The following is a 17,120-nucleotide window of genomic DNA, read 5'->3' as shown; positions in this document are numbered from 1 at the left end:
TGCCACCCCTTTCTCCAAGTAGGCTGACTTTATTACACATCTGTCAAAAGGACACAGTGCTGCTGCTTTCTCCTTACTCTTGCCCACATTAGCTTTTTTCCGTTTATCTAATTGACAGGCAGATGATATTCTGCTTTTATTTAATTATTATTATTTTATAACCAGAGAGGTTGAATGTCTTCATTTGTGTATTGGTTCTGTGTATTCATCTTTGGAGTATTTTGTCCTTTTTTCCAACAGGCAGTGTTGTATGGTGATTCCGACTGAGCTTTGAAGTTTTATCTGAACTCATAATCCCTGTTATACCATTTGTTAGCTGCACGACTCGGGCAAATTAACTCTCTGTCTTAGTTTCCTCATATGTAAAATGGGGAGTATAGTAGTCCTTAGCTCCTAGGATGTTGTGGGGATTGCATGATAGGTGAAGTGCTTGCATCATTGTCTGACAGGTAAGCACTGCTACTAATCTTTGCATACTTGTGTATTTCTATAGGATAGGTATAGAAAAGCAGTGTTTAAAAGTAGATATCACCAAATTGCTGTCCTAAAAAGCTGCTCGTTCTGTACCCCAAACAGCATAATAGTGTTTTTTGAATCATATCAGTATTATGATTGTATCCAAGCTCTCTGTTTCAATGATCTGTTTCTGTGTTCATCTGTATTCTGGAGAAATCAGAAGATTTGTGTATAAAAGTGTATGTTTTTCTAACTTTTTATTGAAAAGTTTCAAACATATAGAAAAGCTTGAAGACTTGATTCTGTGATCACCTGTATGTCCACTCTCTACATCAGGACTTAGCCATTTTTTTCCATAAAGGGTCAGATATTTGCTGTACTTCTGTAAAGGGCCAGTAAGTATTTTAGGCTTTGGAGGTCACATGGTCTCTGTTACAACTATTTAATTGTGTAGCTGTAGAGAAAAAGCAGCTGTAGACAACAGGTGAATGAATGGGCATGGCAGTGTTCTAGTAGGTTTATTTACAAAAACAGGCTCAGCTGGATTTGGCCTGGGCTGTGGTTTGCCAGCCTCAGGTCCAGATTAAATCGTTAACAGGTTGCCATATTTGCTTTGTCTGTAAATATGTTGGTACATACTTAAATATTTTTTCTGAACCACTTGAAAGTAAGTTGCAATCATCATGCACTATACCCTTTAGTATTTTAACATGCATCTCTTAAACACATTCTTGTGCATAGCCATAATTCCATTATTATAGCTAAAAACCTGTTCTTTTTAATAAAACTTATATAATGTAGCACAAAAAGTATGGAAATCCTTAGATTTGCTCCTTAGCTACTGCAACCTATTAAGCTTTGTTTGTCCTCGCCCCTCTTTCCCTAACTTTTCTTTATTTATTTCTTTAGGTAGAAATGTGTATTAGGTAACGCTGTTTGCTGTTTGACCCAATTACACAATCAAATGAAAGGAATGTCTCCTTTTTTTTTTTTTTCTTTCATGTGTTTGGCTTATATTTTTAAAAATCTGGGTTTCATGTCTGTATTTCATGTGGTTTGAAAGAATTATGTGTAATTTATAATTAGAAGAAGAGATCTCATTAAGTTACATACAGTCTCTCTAATTTCCATATGGTTGTTTGTACTTGTTTACATAGTAGAAGAAACTGAAGGAAGGTAAATCCAATTATGTGTTTTGAAAAAGTGGCCAACTTTTGAATTTTCATGCTAAAAGGAGGGAAATAATCTAAATACTTGTACTATTTTCCAATTTAACTTTATCATGCCTTTACTTGATGAAGATTTATAACACTTGAGATATAGCTGTTCCACTCTGCAGGAAATTGTGCTGCAAATTTATCCAGGGTACTTGACCTATTTTTCTCTTCTCTTCAATCCCCCTACCCAGATTTATCACACTGCATCGTGCCTCTTCCCATATTATCTCTTAGACTATGGATGCAAAGTGCAGTCTTATTTTATCCTTTTAAAAACAGCATTTCTTTCTGGTAGAAGGAAAGAATTTAGTGTGTTGGTACAACTGTGGGACCGTAGGCTACAGTTAGAAATAATGTGGTGCACGATGAGGTAAATAAACCTGTTTTTTCTTTAATGACATAACTATTAGTGGGTCCTTCCTGATGGGAGGGACTGGCTGTGGGGAAAACTGGGTCTTGCTCTGTGGGCAAGGCCATGCTCAGTAATTTAAATTTAAAGTAAATTAAAATTAAAGTAATTTAAATTTAAATCTTTAATCCAATTTCTGCTGATGGGTGGTGCTGTGTTCCCTCCCTGAAGCCAAATGGTAGGGGTAATGGCAACCTCCTCCAAAAGGACTTAGGCCAGTCAGTGTCCCTGACCCCACAGCAGGCCACTGTTAACTCTTGCCTCTGCCAGAGACTCCCAAACACTCACAGGAAAGTCTGGCTCAGCCTCTTGTGGGGTCACTGCTCCTTTCTCCTGGGTCCTGGTGCGCACAGTTTTGTTTGTGCCATCACCAAAAAGGTCTGTATAGTCAAAGCGATGGTTTTTCTAGTAGTCATGTATAGATGTGAGAGTTGGACCATAAAGAAGGCTGAGCACCAAAGAATTGATGACTTTGAAGTTTAGTGCTGAAGAAGACTCTTAAGAGTCCCTTGGACAGCAAGGAGATCAAACCAGTCAATCCTAAAGGAAGTCAACCCTGAAAATTCATTGGAAGGATTGATGCTGAAGCTGAAAGTCTGATACTTTGGCCACCTGATGGGAAGAGCCAACTCACTGGAAAAGACCCTGATGCTTTGAAAGATAGAAGGCAGGAGGAGAAGGGGACGACGGAGGATGAGATGGTTGGATGGCATCACCGACTCAATGGACATGAATTTGAGTAAGCTCCAGGAGATGGTGAAGGACAGGGAAGCCTGGTGTGCTGCGTTCTATGGGGTCGCAAAGAGTCAGACATGACTGAGTGACTGAACAACAAAATTAGAGCCAGTTTGATTATTAGGAACAGACTCAAGATTATTGTTGCATTTCTATATTCCAAATGGAGGATGCTTCCTCTGTGTATAAAATTAGGATATCAAGGAACATAACAGCAAGTAATTCAGGATGGCTAAAGTATTCAGTATGTACTAAGGGATGGAGGTTAGAAATATGTTGGAGAAAGGCAGAGCAGGATTATCCTGTGCCTGGCTCAGGAATGTGGCCTTTAACATGATGTTAAAGTGGGATATTGGATTCCAAATGGAATAGACTTTAATAGTTCCCCCAAATGGAAATAATAAAATTTTTTTCCGATTGTAAAAGGGACACTTGCTTGTTATAAAATGTAAACAAATAACACAGAAATGTAGGCATTCACTAGAGATAACCACTGCTGACAGTTGGGTGTGTAGCCTTGTTGAATGGAATTTCATGATGAGTTTTGCAGCAGTGTGGATGGTGGAGAGGACAGGAGAGGGAGGAGAGTGAAACAGGAGGCTATTAGAGAGTTCCAGGTGAACAAAACATGAGGAGGACCTGCTTCTTAGAGGCAACAGTGGGGGTAGGAGAGTAAAGCTGCATTTGCATCATTGGATGGACCTGGAGATGGTCATACTCAGTGAACTCAGAGAAAGGTAAATACCACATGATACCGCTTATATGCTGAATCTAAAAAAAAACAAAAACAAATGAACTTATTTGCAAAACAAATAGACTCATAGATTTAGAAAACAAAGTTAAGGTTACCAAAGGGGAGAAGTGGGGATGGGGAGGGATAAATTAGGTGTTTGGGACTGACATGTGCAAACTACGATATTTAAAAGAGATAACCAACAAGGACCTACTAGCACACATAACTCTGCTCAGTATTCTGTAATAACCTAAATGGGAAAAGAATTTGAAAAAGAATAGATATATGTATGTGTAAAACTGAGTCACTTTGATGTACACCTGAAACTAACGCAACACTGTAACTCAGTTATAGTCCAGTATAAAATAAACATTTTTTTAAAAGGGACAAAGCTAGGAGGAAGGTAAAAAAATATTTAGGGGAGAGGTGGGATTCAGTGATCAGTTGGATGAGTGGGGGTGGGGAGTCTTCACACCCCCAGAATGGCCAGGCAGGTAGCTGAGTGGATTGCCAGAACTTGGGTCCAAATTGCGGGGTCATTAAGGTGGTATAAAAGGAAAAATAGCAGTTTTTGCATCTGCATAATTCCAGAGTGGAAAGTGTATCTCTTGTTCTTATTTTCTTCTAGTAGTTACAGGTTTGTTTAGAAAGGGAGTGTAAAAGTAAGAATTCTTTTTGACAAATAAGAGATATTCTATCATATCCTTTTCTCTTAATTGTGTTTTTCCCTTGAATTATTAATAGTTGAGGATAGGAGTTTCCTTTAAGAAGTTGCTTCTGTTTTGCTGTGTAACTGTAGCATTAGCTTTTATATTTCACAGATTCCTGTTGAAATCTTTCAATTTTAATTCTGAGGAATTGGGATCGGAGTGCGGTGAGAGAGGCATTTGGGCAAGTTGTTGGCAGAGGTTCTTTGATCCTGAATTAAGGATTGTTTGGGTCTCTGAGTAGGATCAGGCTTTCACCAGGTTTTGCTGTGTGTCTAGCTATTGGGAACAGGGCTGTAGAATTCAGTGGGAAACCTCTGTTCTATGTTGTATAACAGTATGCATAGCAAGGCAGTATTAGTGTGGACTCTTGAGTTCTGGGAGCCAGTGCAGGATCTTCAGTATCCAGGTAATGAAAAGATGATTGGTGGCTTAATGGCTGGGGGTTACTGAACTAAGGCATTTGCATTTGTTCCTGGGTGAGAAAGACATAGGTTGCTGATGCCAACCTCTTTTGTTTTCAGATAGAATTAAACATGAACTTTCATATAGATAAAATTTTCTGAATTTTTAAGTATTCCCATAGGAGGAAATTTAATACTTTTTTGGTTATTCATCTTTGCATTTAAACTATCCTCACTGTCAGGAGCCTTTATCTAATTGAAATGCCTTGTGCCACCGTTTTGGGGCACTTTTTGTTTAGTTTTGTTATTTCCTTTCATGAACCTCTTATAAAGAATTGTCTGAATACACACACTGTCATAATAATACATCTCTTTTGAGGTTTGAGAAGATCTGGGTAGGGATTGTCGAATCCCAAAATCACAGCATTACATTAATTTTTTCCATAGAGTTATTTTCTTGTTTCTTGTTTAGACTCTATTATTCACTATGTTTACTAACCTTTTAATGGATGTAGTTACTCATCTAAGGTATTATTCTAAATATTATGTGGTGAGCAATAGGCTTTCCCTCAGGGTCACTGATTGGGATTGTTAAACATATCTAGAATTTAGGAGAGACATTGTCCCCTGCAGTGTATTCTCCCATTTAATACTGGAGGGAATGAAAGAAGATTGTAATGAGAAAGATTTATTCTGAAATTTTGCTGTTAGTTTTTATTTATGCTTTAAAGCTTACTTCAGCAAGTTTGAATTTTGATTCTGTCAGTCATGCTCTTTCATCCTCATCACTTAAAAACTGGCTTCCTTGTAACTCAGCTAAACTGTGGTAAATAGTGATGAAGCATATGGAAGCTAAGTTAATTGGTGAGTTATTTATTGATAATTCTCTCTTGGCCACTATATTTTATGTTTATATCTAAAAATTTAAGAGCTAATATGTAATGAATATCAGTTGTTAGAAGCAGATATTTCTGAGGTCAGAGCCTAGCTGCTTAACAAATTATGTACTTCTTAGCCTTTAAAATGAGGTTAAGAACTATCTCATAGACATTTTATGAGGCTTGAAATAATTAAATGTGAAGAACCTGATACAGGGCTGTCTGTGCTGTGTGCTTAGTCACTCAGTCGTGTCTGACTCTTTGTGACCCCGTGGACTGTGGCCCGCCAGGCTCCTCTGTCCATGAGGATTCTCTCGGTAAGAATACTGGAGTGGGTTGCCATGCCCTTCTCCAGGACAGGGCTGTCCAGTGGACACTAAAATTAAATCTCTCTTTTTCTTAACTTTCATTTTTCCTTAAAAATCTAAATGCCATCTCTTCTGAGCTTTCTTGTATCATGTCTATCTAATTCTCTGATAACAGAGTTTTTGTGATTGGAAAAGGAGGCAAGAGTGTGCTTTTAAGTGTTTGAGAACATGACATTTTTGAAGTGTTTAAAAATGGCTGTCTCTCTGAACTTCACTGACTGAATTTGTATTCTAGACTCTGTGCTAAGGGTTATGGAAAGCCAAAGAATTACTGATGGTCTCTATCCTTAGGGGCTTTCACTTTAGTGACAAAAACAGACAAGAAAACCAAAATTACCTTATAATTGGAAAGTACAGTAGTACCTGTACAAGAAAAGTTCAGTTCAGTTGCTCAGTTGTGTCCAACTCTTTGCGACCCCATGGATTGCAGTATGCCAGGCCTCCCTGTCCATCACCAACTCCCGGAGTTTACTGAAACTCATGTCCAGTGAGTTGGTGATGCCATCCAACCATCTCGTCCTCTGTCGTCCCCTTCTCCTCCTGCCTTCAATATTTCCAAGCATCAGGGTCTTTTCAAATGAGTCATTTCTTTGCATCAGGTGGCCAAAGTATTGGAGTTTCAGCTTTAGCATCAGTCCTTCCTATGAATATTCAGGACTGATTTCCTTTAGGATGGACTGGTTGGATCTCCTTGCAGTCCAAGGGACTCTCAAGAGTCTTCTCTAACACCATAGTTCAAAAGCATCAATTCTTTGGCACTCAGCGTTCTTTATAGTCCAACTCTCACATCCATACATGACGAGTAGTCAGCAGTAAAAGTAGGAAGAGTGTCTATTCATATTTGTTGTACAAATGTGTTGTCTGTACCTATGTATGTGATGGGTGCAGTAGTAGTACAAAGTAGTACAAAGCTTTTTGTAGGAGCTGAGGCTTGAGGGATGGATGAAGAAAGGTTTAGGAGAAGTATATTATAAGCAGCTTGTGCAAAGGCTACAAGTGGTTCTCCTTGTTTCTTATATTTTTCAGTGTAAGAGAAAAGTTTTAATATACCTTTCATAGTAAATGATACAATACACTTAGGAATCTTTGGGATTTTGACAATTTAGATTACACAGTTAATAAGATTAATGGTATAGTATACTATATCTTAAGTGCAAAATACATATTTTTTCTTTCTTTTTATCATATCACCAGAGGCTTCCCTGGTGGCTCAGTGGTAAAAAGTCCACCTACCAATGCAGGAGAATCAGTTTCCATTCCTGAGTTGGGAAGATACCCTGGAGAAGGAAATGGCAACCCACTCCTGTATTATTGCCTGGAAAGTTCCATGGACAGAGGGACCTAGTGAGCTGCTGTCCATGGGGTTACAAAATAGTCAGACTTGACTTAGTGACTGAAGAACAACAAAGCATAGGTACAAAATTCTTTTTTCTTATGATGAGAACTTTTAAGATCTATTGCCTTAGCAACTTACAGGTATACAGTGCAGTATTATTAATGATAGTCACCATCCTACATGTGGTTCTTTATGGCTGGAGCTTAAGGCTAAAGAAAGGCAATGCCAAAGAATGCTCAAACTACTGCACAATTGCACTCATCTCACACGCTAGTAAAGTAATGCTCAAAATTCTCCAAGCCAGGCTTCAGCAATACGTGAACCGTGAATTTCCAGATGTTCAAGCTGGTTTTAGAAAAGGCAGAGGAACCAGAGATCAAATTGCCAACATCCGCTGGATCATCGAAAAAACAAGAGTTACAGAAAAACTTCTATTTCTGCTTTATTGGTTATGCTAAAGCCTTTGACTGTGTGGATCACAATAAGCTGTGGAAAAATTCTGAAAGAGATGGGACTACCAGACCACCTGACCTGCTTCTTGAGAAACCTGTATGCAGGTCAGGAAGCAACAGTTAGAACTGGACATGGACCAACAGACTGGTTCCAAATAGGAAAAGGATACGTCAAGGCTGTATATTTGTCACCCTGCTTATTTAACTTCTATGCAGAGTACATCATGAGAAACGCTGGGCTGGAAGAAGCACAAGCTGGAATCAAGATTGCCAGGAGAAATATCAATAACCTCAGATATGCAGATGACACCACCCTTATGGCAGAAAGTGAAGAGGAACTAAAAAGCCTCTTGATGAAAGTGAAAGAGGAGAGTGAAAAGGTGACTTAAAGCTCAGCATTCAGAAAACTAAGATCATGGCATCTGGCTCATCACCTCAGGAAATAGATGGGGAAACAGTGTCAGACTTATTTTTTGGGCTCGAAAATCACTGTAGATGGTGATGCAGCCATGAAATTAAAAGTCCTTACTCCTTGGAAGGAAAGTTATGACCAACCTAGATAGCATATTAAAAAGCAGAGACATGACTTTGCCAACAAAGGTTCGTTTAGTCAAAGCTATGGTTTTTCCAATGGTCATGTATGGGTGTGTGAGTTGAACTGTGAAGAAAGCTGAGCACCGAAGAATTGATGCTTTTGAACTGTGGAATTGGAGAAGACTCTTGAGAGTCCCTTGGACTGCAAGGAGATCCAACCAGTCCATCCTAAAGGAGATCAGTCCTGGGCATTCATTGGAAGGACTGATGCTGAAGCTGAAACTCCAGTACTTTGGACACCTCATGCGAAGAGTTGACTCATTGGAAAATACCCTGATGCTGGGAAAGATTGAGGGCAAGAGGAGAAGGGGACGACAGAGGATGAGGTAGTTGGATGGCCTCACTGACTCAATGGACATGAGTTTGAGTAAACTCTGGGAGTTGGAGATGGACAGGGAGGCCTGGCGTGCTGGGAACATGGGGTTGCAGAGTCGGACACGACTGAGCAACTGACCTAACTAACTAAGGCTTCAGAAATAAGTAGAGGGCAAAGAAGTCATGAAAGGGCCTCTGCGGAAAGATAAGGATTTTGACAGTTATGATTTGCATGTTAGAAAGATCTGTGCTCAGTCCCCTTTAAGTAGCTTTCCCGGAAGTCCCATCCAGTGACTTCCGCTTCTAGCTCATTTTCCAGTCCTAGCAGTGAGGAAGGCTAGGATGTATAGACCCTTACTTGGGTACATGCTGCGTAGAATAAAACTAGAATCTGTTACTAGGTAACAGGAAGGGAGTATGGGTATATGGTAGGCAGCCATGCATATGGTGTATGTTCAGGTATATGGTACATGTGCAACAAGGATTGAGAATAAAAGTAGGAGACCAATTTAGTATAATACCTAAGTAGTAGCACATGTGTAATGTCTTAAAAGAGATTTGACTGACATTCTTCAAACATGAGAATGGAATCTTTAAGCTCTTCTGCTGGGAAATCTAGAGGATTTAACCTGTTATTTTGTTACAAGAACTCTTAAGTTCTTGGAGCAAAAAATTATGCTTTAATTATTTTAACCTTTTAGTTTAAAAGTTTCTTTTTCTAATCAAACATTTAGTAAAATTAAGTTGTTGCTTAGTCACTAAGTTGTGTCTGACTCTTTTGAGACCCCCATGGACTGTAGCCTGCCAGGCTCCTCTGTCCATGGAATTTTCCAGGCAAGAATACTGGAGTGGGTTGCATTTCCTTCTTCAGGGGATCTTCCCAGACCAGGGATCAAACTCGCATCTTTTGAATTGGTAGGCAGATTCTTTACCAATGAGACACCAAGGAGTATTGAGGACGATTAACATTGGTAAGCATGGCCTTGATAGAAATCACTTTAAATATATATATATATAAAATATACTTTTTCAACTGTATAGCAATCATACATTAAAAAGGGATGTACATTAGTTTTTCTGGAAAGATGAAATAACAATTTTTTATATGTATCTTTTTGGATGTTATACAGTTATCACCTATTACTGTTTTCAAGAATTGTGATGACATATGTACATATAAAATCAAATTTACCATTTTAATCTTTTTAAGTATACGGTGATGTTGAATACATTATTTGTGCCACCATCACTTCCATCTTTCCACAAAATTCTTTTCATCTCGTAAAACTGAAACCCTATAGCAAAGAAAGCTCCCCAATTTTTCCCTTTACCCAACCCATAGCAAACACTATCCTACTGTCCTGCTTGGCAGGTGGATTCTTTTCTGCTGAGCTACCTGGGAAAGCCCCTACTTTCTATCTGTATGAATTGGACTATCCCCGGTACCTGTATAAGAAGGATCATGCAGTATTTGTACTTTTGGGACTTCCTTGTTTTATCTAGCATAATGTCCTCAAGATTATTTTATGTTGTAGTAATGTGCAGGCTTTTCTTCTTTTTCGAGGCTGGTTATGCCCCATTGTATGTATGTGTGTGTGTATGTGTGTATACATATATACATGTATCTTGTTTATCCACTTATCTGTCAGTGAAGAGTTGAGTGGCTTCCACCTTTTGGCTATTGTGAATTCTGTTATGAACATGAGTGTACGGATTGACTTTGAGAATCCCCACTTTTAAATCTTTTGGCTGTATACCCCAAAGTGTAATTTCTGAATAATAATTCTATTTTTAATTTTTTGAAGCATTGCTGTACTGTTTTCTATAGCAACTGCGCCATTTTACATTCTTACCAACAGTACACAGTTTCTTCACATCCTTGCCTTGTTTTAGTCCTTGAAATATTTTTTTTTTGATAGTATTAATAGCTGTCCTAATGGATATGTGTTAGTATCCATTGTATTGAATTTTTTTTTGAAGGTTTAAAAATATCAAAGAGTGATTTTAGTGTAATCCCATGGCAGTAAGTCTTAATAAATGGAAACGGACTCACTCAATTTTGCTACTCTAATAAAAATATTATTTGAATGTTGTTTGGATATATATTCTTCAGTCTTTTTCAGGCCTTTATCTTTTGGTTTTATGTTGTAAGCATTTCTCATTTTTTAAACATGTTTTTGTACAACCATCATTTGAATTTGAATTTTCCAAGGAAATGTTGCAAGTGCAACGTGATTGAATACTTAACATTTTGTAATTGTTTTTTACATATAGTTAAGTGCTTGGTTTGTGTGATTTTAATTTCATAGAAGACTGGATGATACAGCGACTAAAAGTGTAGTCTGGAAGTAGACAGTCTGGGTTTGAATTGCAGGTCTGCCACTTCAGGCTATGTGCATTTAGGCAAGTTTCTTAAGCTCACTGTGTCTCAATTTCTTCATCTGTTAAGTGAGGATAATAACAGAAGTTATCTCAAAGTTGTAAAGACCAAATGAGTTAGTACTTGTAGAGCTTTAGGACAGTAACTAGCTCATCATACATCCTATATAAGCCTTTTCTGCATAATTGTTTTATTAGGTGAGATCTTATCTCTCTGACTTTTAAAAAAAATATGCGATATACAAGAAGTTACTGTGTCTTGGGTCTTTAGTTTAAAATGTCACAAGCTTAGAGGAGGGTGTAGTCTATAAGGTTGTTTTGGGAGTTAAGAGAAGGTACATCTGAGGCAGATAGTGCTGGGCAAATTGCTGAATTAGTAATATGATATAGCCATCTTTTGGGAACTGTGACCTTCTGGCAGGCATTTAGCCTTGTCACCTACTCTAGGCTCTTTTGACCATCTCAGCCTTTTTGCTTTGCTTCTTTGGGTTTCCTTGCCCACACAGCTCCCCAGGTTTCTCGGTTTGGCACTTTATGTTTCCTCTGTTCTTGTTTAGTCGCTAAGTCGTGTCTGACTCTTTCGCGACCCCATGTACTGTAGCCTGCCAGGTTCCTCTGTCCGTGGGATTTCCCAGACAAGAACACTGGAGTGGGTTGCCATTTCTTTTTCCAATATTCCCTCTGTTTCCTAGTTAACAACTTTTGTTGTTAATTTATGTCAAATGCACTTGATGAAAAATTTTTGCAGAATGTAAGACTCTGTGATTATAATACGACATTTCATTTGATGGTCAGTATAAGTCTGAGAGAGTAAAGTCAGTACGTACTGTTGGAGAGGTAAAGTCCTCATTGAACAACTCTCGTTGTATGAGAGATTAAGTGACCTGACTGATGTCACAAAGCAGTTAAGAGATTTAGCTGGAACTTGAATTCAAGCCATCTGACCTCAAGGCAGTGTTTCTTTCTTCACATATTATCATGTTTTAAAATAATACTTTTCTTTCTTTCCTAATTATTTGATGATATTTTAAAGGATTTTTTGATATTACATAAAGATAACATGCCTCCGTCTTTTAAATTTAATAGCTAGTAAAATTTATCTGACTCCTTTTCTCATATATACCAGCTGCATTTTGTAGTCCTTAAGCCCAGTATCCGTAAAGAATGAAACGAAATCTGAGATCTATGTATTTTATCTGATTAAGTTCTTAATCTTTTACGTGAATGTTTTCTGAAAAGAGTTTCATGTTTCGTGCTTATATTTATTTTATACTATTCGAACAAGGTAGATTTCCCCCATACTGCCTAGCATATGTAGTATCTGGCTCATTTCAACATTGCTGTCAGACTTAAATTAAATCTTGGCATTAGAGTATCTTTACAGTTCTACTTTTCCCCTTCCCCCTCTGCAGGTCTGTTTTTAATTATTTTTCTCCTATATTTTGAATAGTCTCTGGTTCTAAGACTGTACCTTGAGCTGTCGAGTGTATCATAGTTCATTATGTGAAGTATATTTTTCTACTTAATTTCTTATATATTCCTACTTAATTTCCTATATATTCCTTATATTGGCTCTCTCACGTGATTTAAAAAATTTACTGTTAGGATTTTCAATAGTGCAAATCACCTATATTGGTGAGAGTTATAATTAGTTAACTTTTGAATTACACTTTCACCTTTTAGAATTATAATTAGTTAACTTTTTTTTCCCCCACATAATTAGTTGTGTAATGTATAATAAACTCTGAATGATATCAATATATTATTGATTTATTCATTGTCAAATCCCAAATCTGGTTTCCTTGGCAGATGTATAGACTTGTGATAGGCGTTTGGCATTTTGTGTTTGGGGCAGTGTAACTTTAAATCTGCATAAACTTCTCTGCCTTTTGCCTCTGCTGTGTTCGTAGATTCCAGGAGGCTTCGTGTATGGACCTCGAGCGTTGGAGGTAGCAGACTTTTCAGCGGAAGGTAAAGCAGAGTGTTGCCTTCTGGTGTCATTGTGTGTGTGTGCGGGGGTGGGCATGTGACAGGTGAGAGCTTTGCACAAATGTCACAAAATAATTTATAATGGTGCTTTTCACAAAATGTAGAACCAAGCTAATACTTGGAAATTTTATTCAGTATTACTAAAATCCATAAAAAGTAGAAAACTTTGAATAGAACTCCAGACTAAATTTCAGCCTCTCTGCTGTTAGCCAAAGAGTAAGAGTGAAAGGAAAGCGTATAGTGCATGCTATCTGACTTTCTCAGACTTGGTTTTACTATGATTTCTTCCTGGGAAGGTATCCAAATCATTATTCATACGCTGTATTCTTCCTTGCTGCTCCTTTTGCTGAAAGATTGCTTCACAGTAAATAGGCAGCCTCATTGGTGACTCATGACTGGAGGACAGACATTTTTGCTCTAGGTCCCATGTGCCAAAAATCTTTGTTTCTCATATGCTAATTACCTCTCTTCAGAACTTGTTAATATGCTCTTCTCTCAAGTTAGTTCTTGTTTCAGTAGAGAAACAAACACATCCCACTCATTTGTAAAATATGTTTTTATGGAGACCTTCTTAATGAGTTATCTTTAAGAAAATAACATGACATAACTTCCCTGGGTAATGCTTCTTTGATTTTTTAAAAAAATACAAATATTTTGCCATTTAGGTGCCAGATATTATAGATATTACTTTCTTTGAATTTATGAAACCGTTTATGAATTTTATTCAGATGATACTTAAGTGCAGGTTTTTGTTTTTTTTTTAAGACCTATAGCAGCTAACAGTGTTGCATTCTTAAACTTAATAAGTTTTTAGATAGATTCCTAATGGGAATTAGAGGAATGGTTTTCTTATGTCTTCCTGAAATTATATTTGTATTGATATCAAGTGGCTGCATCTTATATTGTATATTAAGGACATACACCTTATGTGATCCAGGGTATTTATTAAATATCTACTCTGTGCCCTGCACAGAGTCAGTCCATTTTATAGTCAACTTAGTTTCACTATTTCATTTTTTTCCTATTCAGAGATACTGCTTTCCTTAACTAGAGGAGTTTCAGGCTGTTTATTGAGATTAGCTGCAACTTTACCACTTAAGCCCTCTCTCCTTTCTTTGGTTCTCTTCACTAGCCATTTGGAGGATATTTTCTATTTACCAACAATAGATTGGAAGTAACTTCTTGAAGGCCATTTCATACTTCATTTTTAGGCTAGTCTGCTGTTTTCACCGCTGTTGAATTATGCAGCCTTCTATTTGTTTAGCTAATCTTTCTGTGATGTATTTTGTTATTAGTTGAGTATCTCAATAGATTTTCTAGTCACTAACATAGAAGATATAAAATAAACTGCACATATCAAGGCATAGAAAGACTCTTCCCCAGGTCCTCATCCCCACAACTTCTGTGAGAAGGATGTGATGAAATGGTTACAAAAGTAGTTTCTCAAAGATAATTAATTTTTTAGAGCTGTTTTAGGGTCACAGAAAGATTGATTGGAAAGTAAAGAGAGTTCCCATATGCCTCAACCTCATTCTCCCCATCCACCATCTCCCTATGACTAACATCTTGTTTTAGAGGTATGTTTGCTGCAATTGAACCAGACTGCTACATTATTATTAATTAAAGTCCATAGTTTTACCTTAAAGTTCACTCTTTGTGTTGTAGATTCGATAGGTTTGACAAATATACGACGTGTATCAACCCTTACAGTATCATGCAGAATAATTTCACTGCTCTAAATATACGCTGTGTTATAGGAGAATGGGGCACAAGAGGATGGTCCTGTCGCAAGTCCTGGGGATGTTCCTGGAATGGGCAGCCTAGTGAGAGTCCTTGGCTTTGTGCAGGCAAGAATTCAAGCCATAGTAAAGTGAACACAAGTTTATTTAGATACATATTCCATAGGCACAATGTGAATGTCTCAGAAGGCAAGAGTGGCCCCTCACTGTGAGGCAGTTTATTTCTGTGGGAAAAAGTGGGAAGAATATTCTAACTGTCTTGGGTAAGGGGTGGGGATTTCTGGAAATCAGCCACTCCCTACGTTTTGATCTTTTATGGTCAGCATCAGAGCTGTCATGGCACCTGTGGGTGTATAGCAAGGGTGTATAGTGGGTGTATAGTGAGGCTCCAGGTGGACTGGAAGTAGAATCTTCCTCCGTCTTGGGCCTAGTTGGTTCTAACCAATATTTGTCATATCCCCGTTCGGCTGTGTCATCCTTTTAATGGTTGTGCCCTGCCCCCTTCCTTCCTCTCTCACTTGTGGTCCATCCATTCATCCCTGCCTTCCTTCCTTTGAGCCCCCAGCAAGCACAGACATTTTTTTGTCTATATAGTTTCCTCTTTTCAGAACATCATAGTTGTACTCATGTAGTTTGTAGTCTTTTCAGTTTTGCTTCTTTCAATTAGTAGTAAGCATGTAAGCTTCCCCTCTATGCCTTCTCATGGTTTGATAGCTCATTTCTTTTTAGTGCTGAATAACACTGCATTCTCTGGATATACCACAGTTAGTGTATCTATTCACCTACTGAAACACATCATGGTTGCTTCCAAGTTTTGCCAATTATGAATAAAGTTGCTATAAACGTTCATATGCAGATTTTTATGAGGACATAAGTTTTCAGTTCATTTTGGTGAATGCCGTGAAGTGCTATTGCTTTATCTTATGAAAAGAGTATGTTTACTTTTGTAAGAAACTATCACCCAGTGTGATTATACCATATCAACTTGAGTTTGTCAATGTCCACAAAAAAACTGGCTGGGATTTCCATTGGGATTATGTTGAATCTGTAGATCAAATTGAGAAGAATTGACATCTTGACAGTTTTAGGCCTTCTTTGCTATATACATGGAATATCTCTCAGATCTTTTTTGATTTCTTTCTTCAGTTTTATAGTTTTCCTTATATAGACCCTGTACATGTTAGAGTCATAACTAGGTAATTCATTTTTGGAGCTGCTGTTGTAAATGTTAAATTGTGTTTTTAATTTCCATTTCCAGCTTTTCATTGCTGGTGTATAAGAAAGTATTGGCTTTTGCATATTAACCTTCATCCTGCAGCCTTGCTATAATTGTTTATTTGTTCCAGGGGTTTGCTTGTTGTTCTTGGGATTTTCTCCAAAGACAGTTATACAAATACACTTTTATTTCTTCCTTAATCTCTGTAATTTTTATTTCCTTCCACATTTTATTGCATTGGCTAGGACTCCCAGTATGATTTTGAATAGGAATGGTGAGAGCAGATATTCTTGCCTTGTTCCTGATCTTATTGGGGAAACCATCAGTTTTCTTCATAAGCTATGATAATCGCAATAGATTATCCTAATCAGTAGTATAGGAGATGTAAAGTATTGCTTATATCAGGTCACAGGAGGATTCATTCTCCCCACAGTCCTTTTCCCTAACCTAAACTTCCTTGAGAAAGATAGGATTAAATTGATGGTTATAAGAATATTTTAAATGAGGGAATTAAGGCAGTTTTTCATATTATACCCTATTTTTAGTAACTATGAATATTACTTAGTTCCTTTACTCTCTTGTGAACTTCTATAGGGCAAAGACTATCTCAGTATATTATTATAACCCTTGTCGTGTCCAGTATGCAGTACAATTGGCATAACTGTTTGTTGAATGAAAAACTTAATTTTTAGACTCTTACTGTAAACCTCTGTCTTATTAGAAAAGGCAGAAAACCAATAGCATTAGTCCTCTAATATATTCAATCAATCAGATACTTGACAGTTGCAAAGTATCATGATGGCTGCAAAGATACACATAATAATGATACCTCCTCTCAGGAAACTTATTACCCATTTAGGAAGGTTAATTTCAAATTTGATGTTCCATTTTTGCTGATATGTATTTCTCAGAAGCTCTTACTCCTATGTTTCTTTTAAGCATTCCAACTGAAATATCTGTTTATGGACTAATTGGGTAGAAGAAGTGGGTAGTGGACACTCTGCTAGATATTTTACATATATAATCTCATTTATCTTGAAAATTGTGCAGGGTTACTATTTTTAATTAATAGGTGTAAAAACTGGTAATATGAGAGTATGCGTATCTTCTTTGTTGTCTGATTTAATATAATAGGTGTATAATTCCATACCTTAAGCTCTTTAAATCACATACTGTGAAAAAGTAACTTTACA

General features: G+C 37.3%; 1 protein-coding gene across 4 annotated transcripts in view; it reads left to right on the top strand.

Annotated features, from left to right (window-relative positions):
• CDK19 (cyclin dependent kinase 19) overlaps positions 1 to 17,120 on the top strand; it is a 265,473-nt gene that overhangs the window by 120,673 nt on the left and 127,680 nt on the right. For 2 of the 4 annotated variants that reach the window (XM_043439309.1, XM_043439306.1), the window contains exon 2: positions 12,894 to 12,954. The exons of the other annotated variants lie outside the window; for them this stretch is intronic. Coding sequence is in view for 1 of the 2 variants with exons in the window: in XM_043439306.1 (XP_043295241.1) it covers positions 12,894 to 12,954 (61 nt within the window). In the remaining variant the exon portion in view is untranslated. The remainder of the gene's footprint in view (positions 1 to 12,893; positions 12,955 to 17,120) is intronic. 4 annotated transcript variants of the gene reach the window in all.

The sequence above is a fragment of the Cervus canadensis genome, chromosome 20 (genome assembly GCF_019320065.1).
Source record: "Cervus canadensis isolate Bull #8, Minnesota chromosome 20, ASM1932006v1, whole genome shotgun sequence".
NCBI lineage: Eukaryota > Metazoa > Chordata > Mammalia > Artiodactyla > Cervidae > Cervus > Cervus canadensis.
This window is presented reverse-complemented; position numbering and strand designations above follow the sequence as displayed.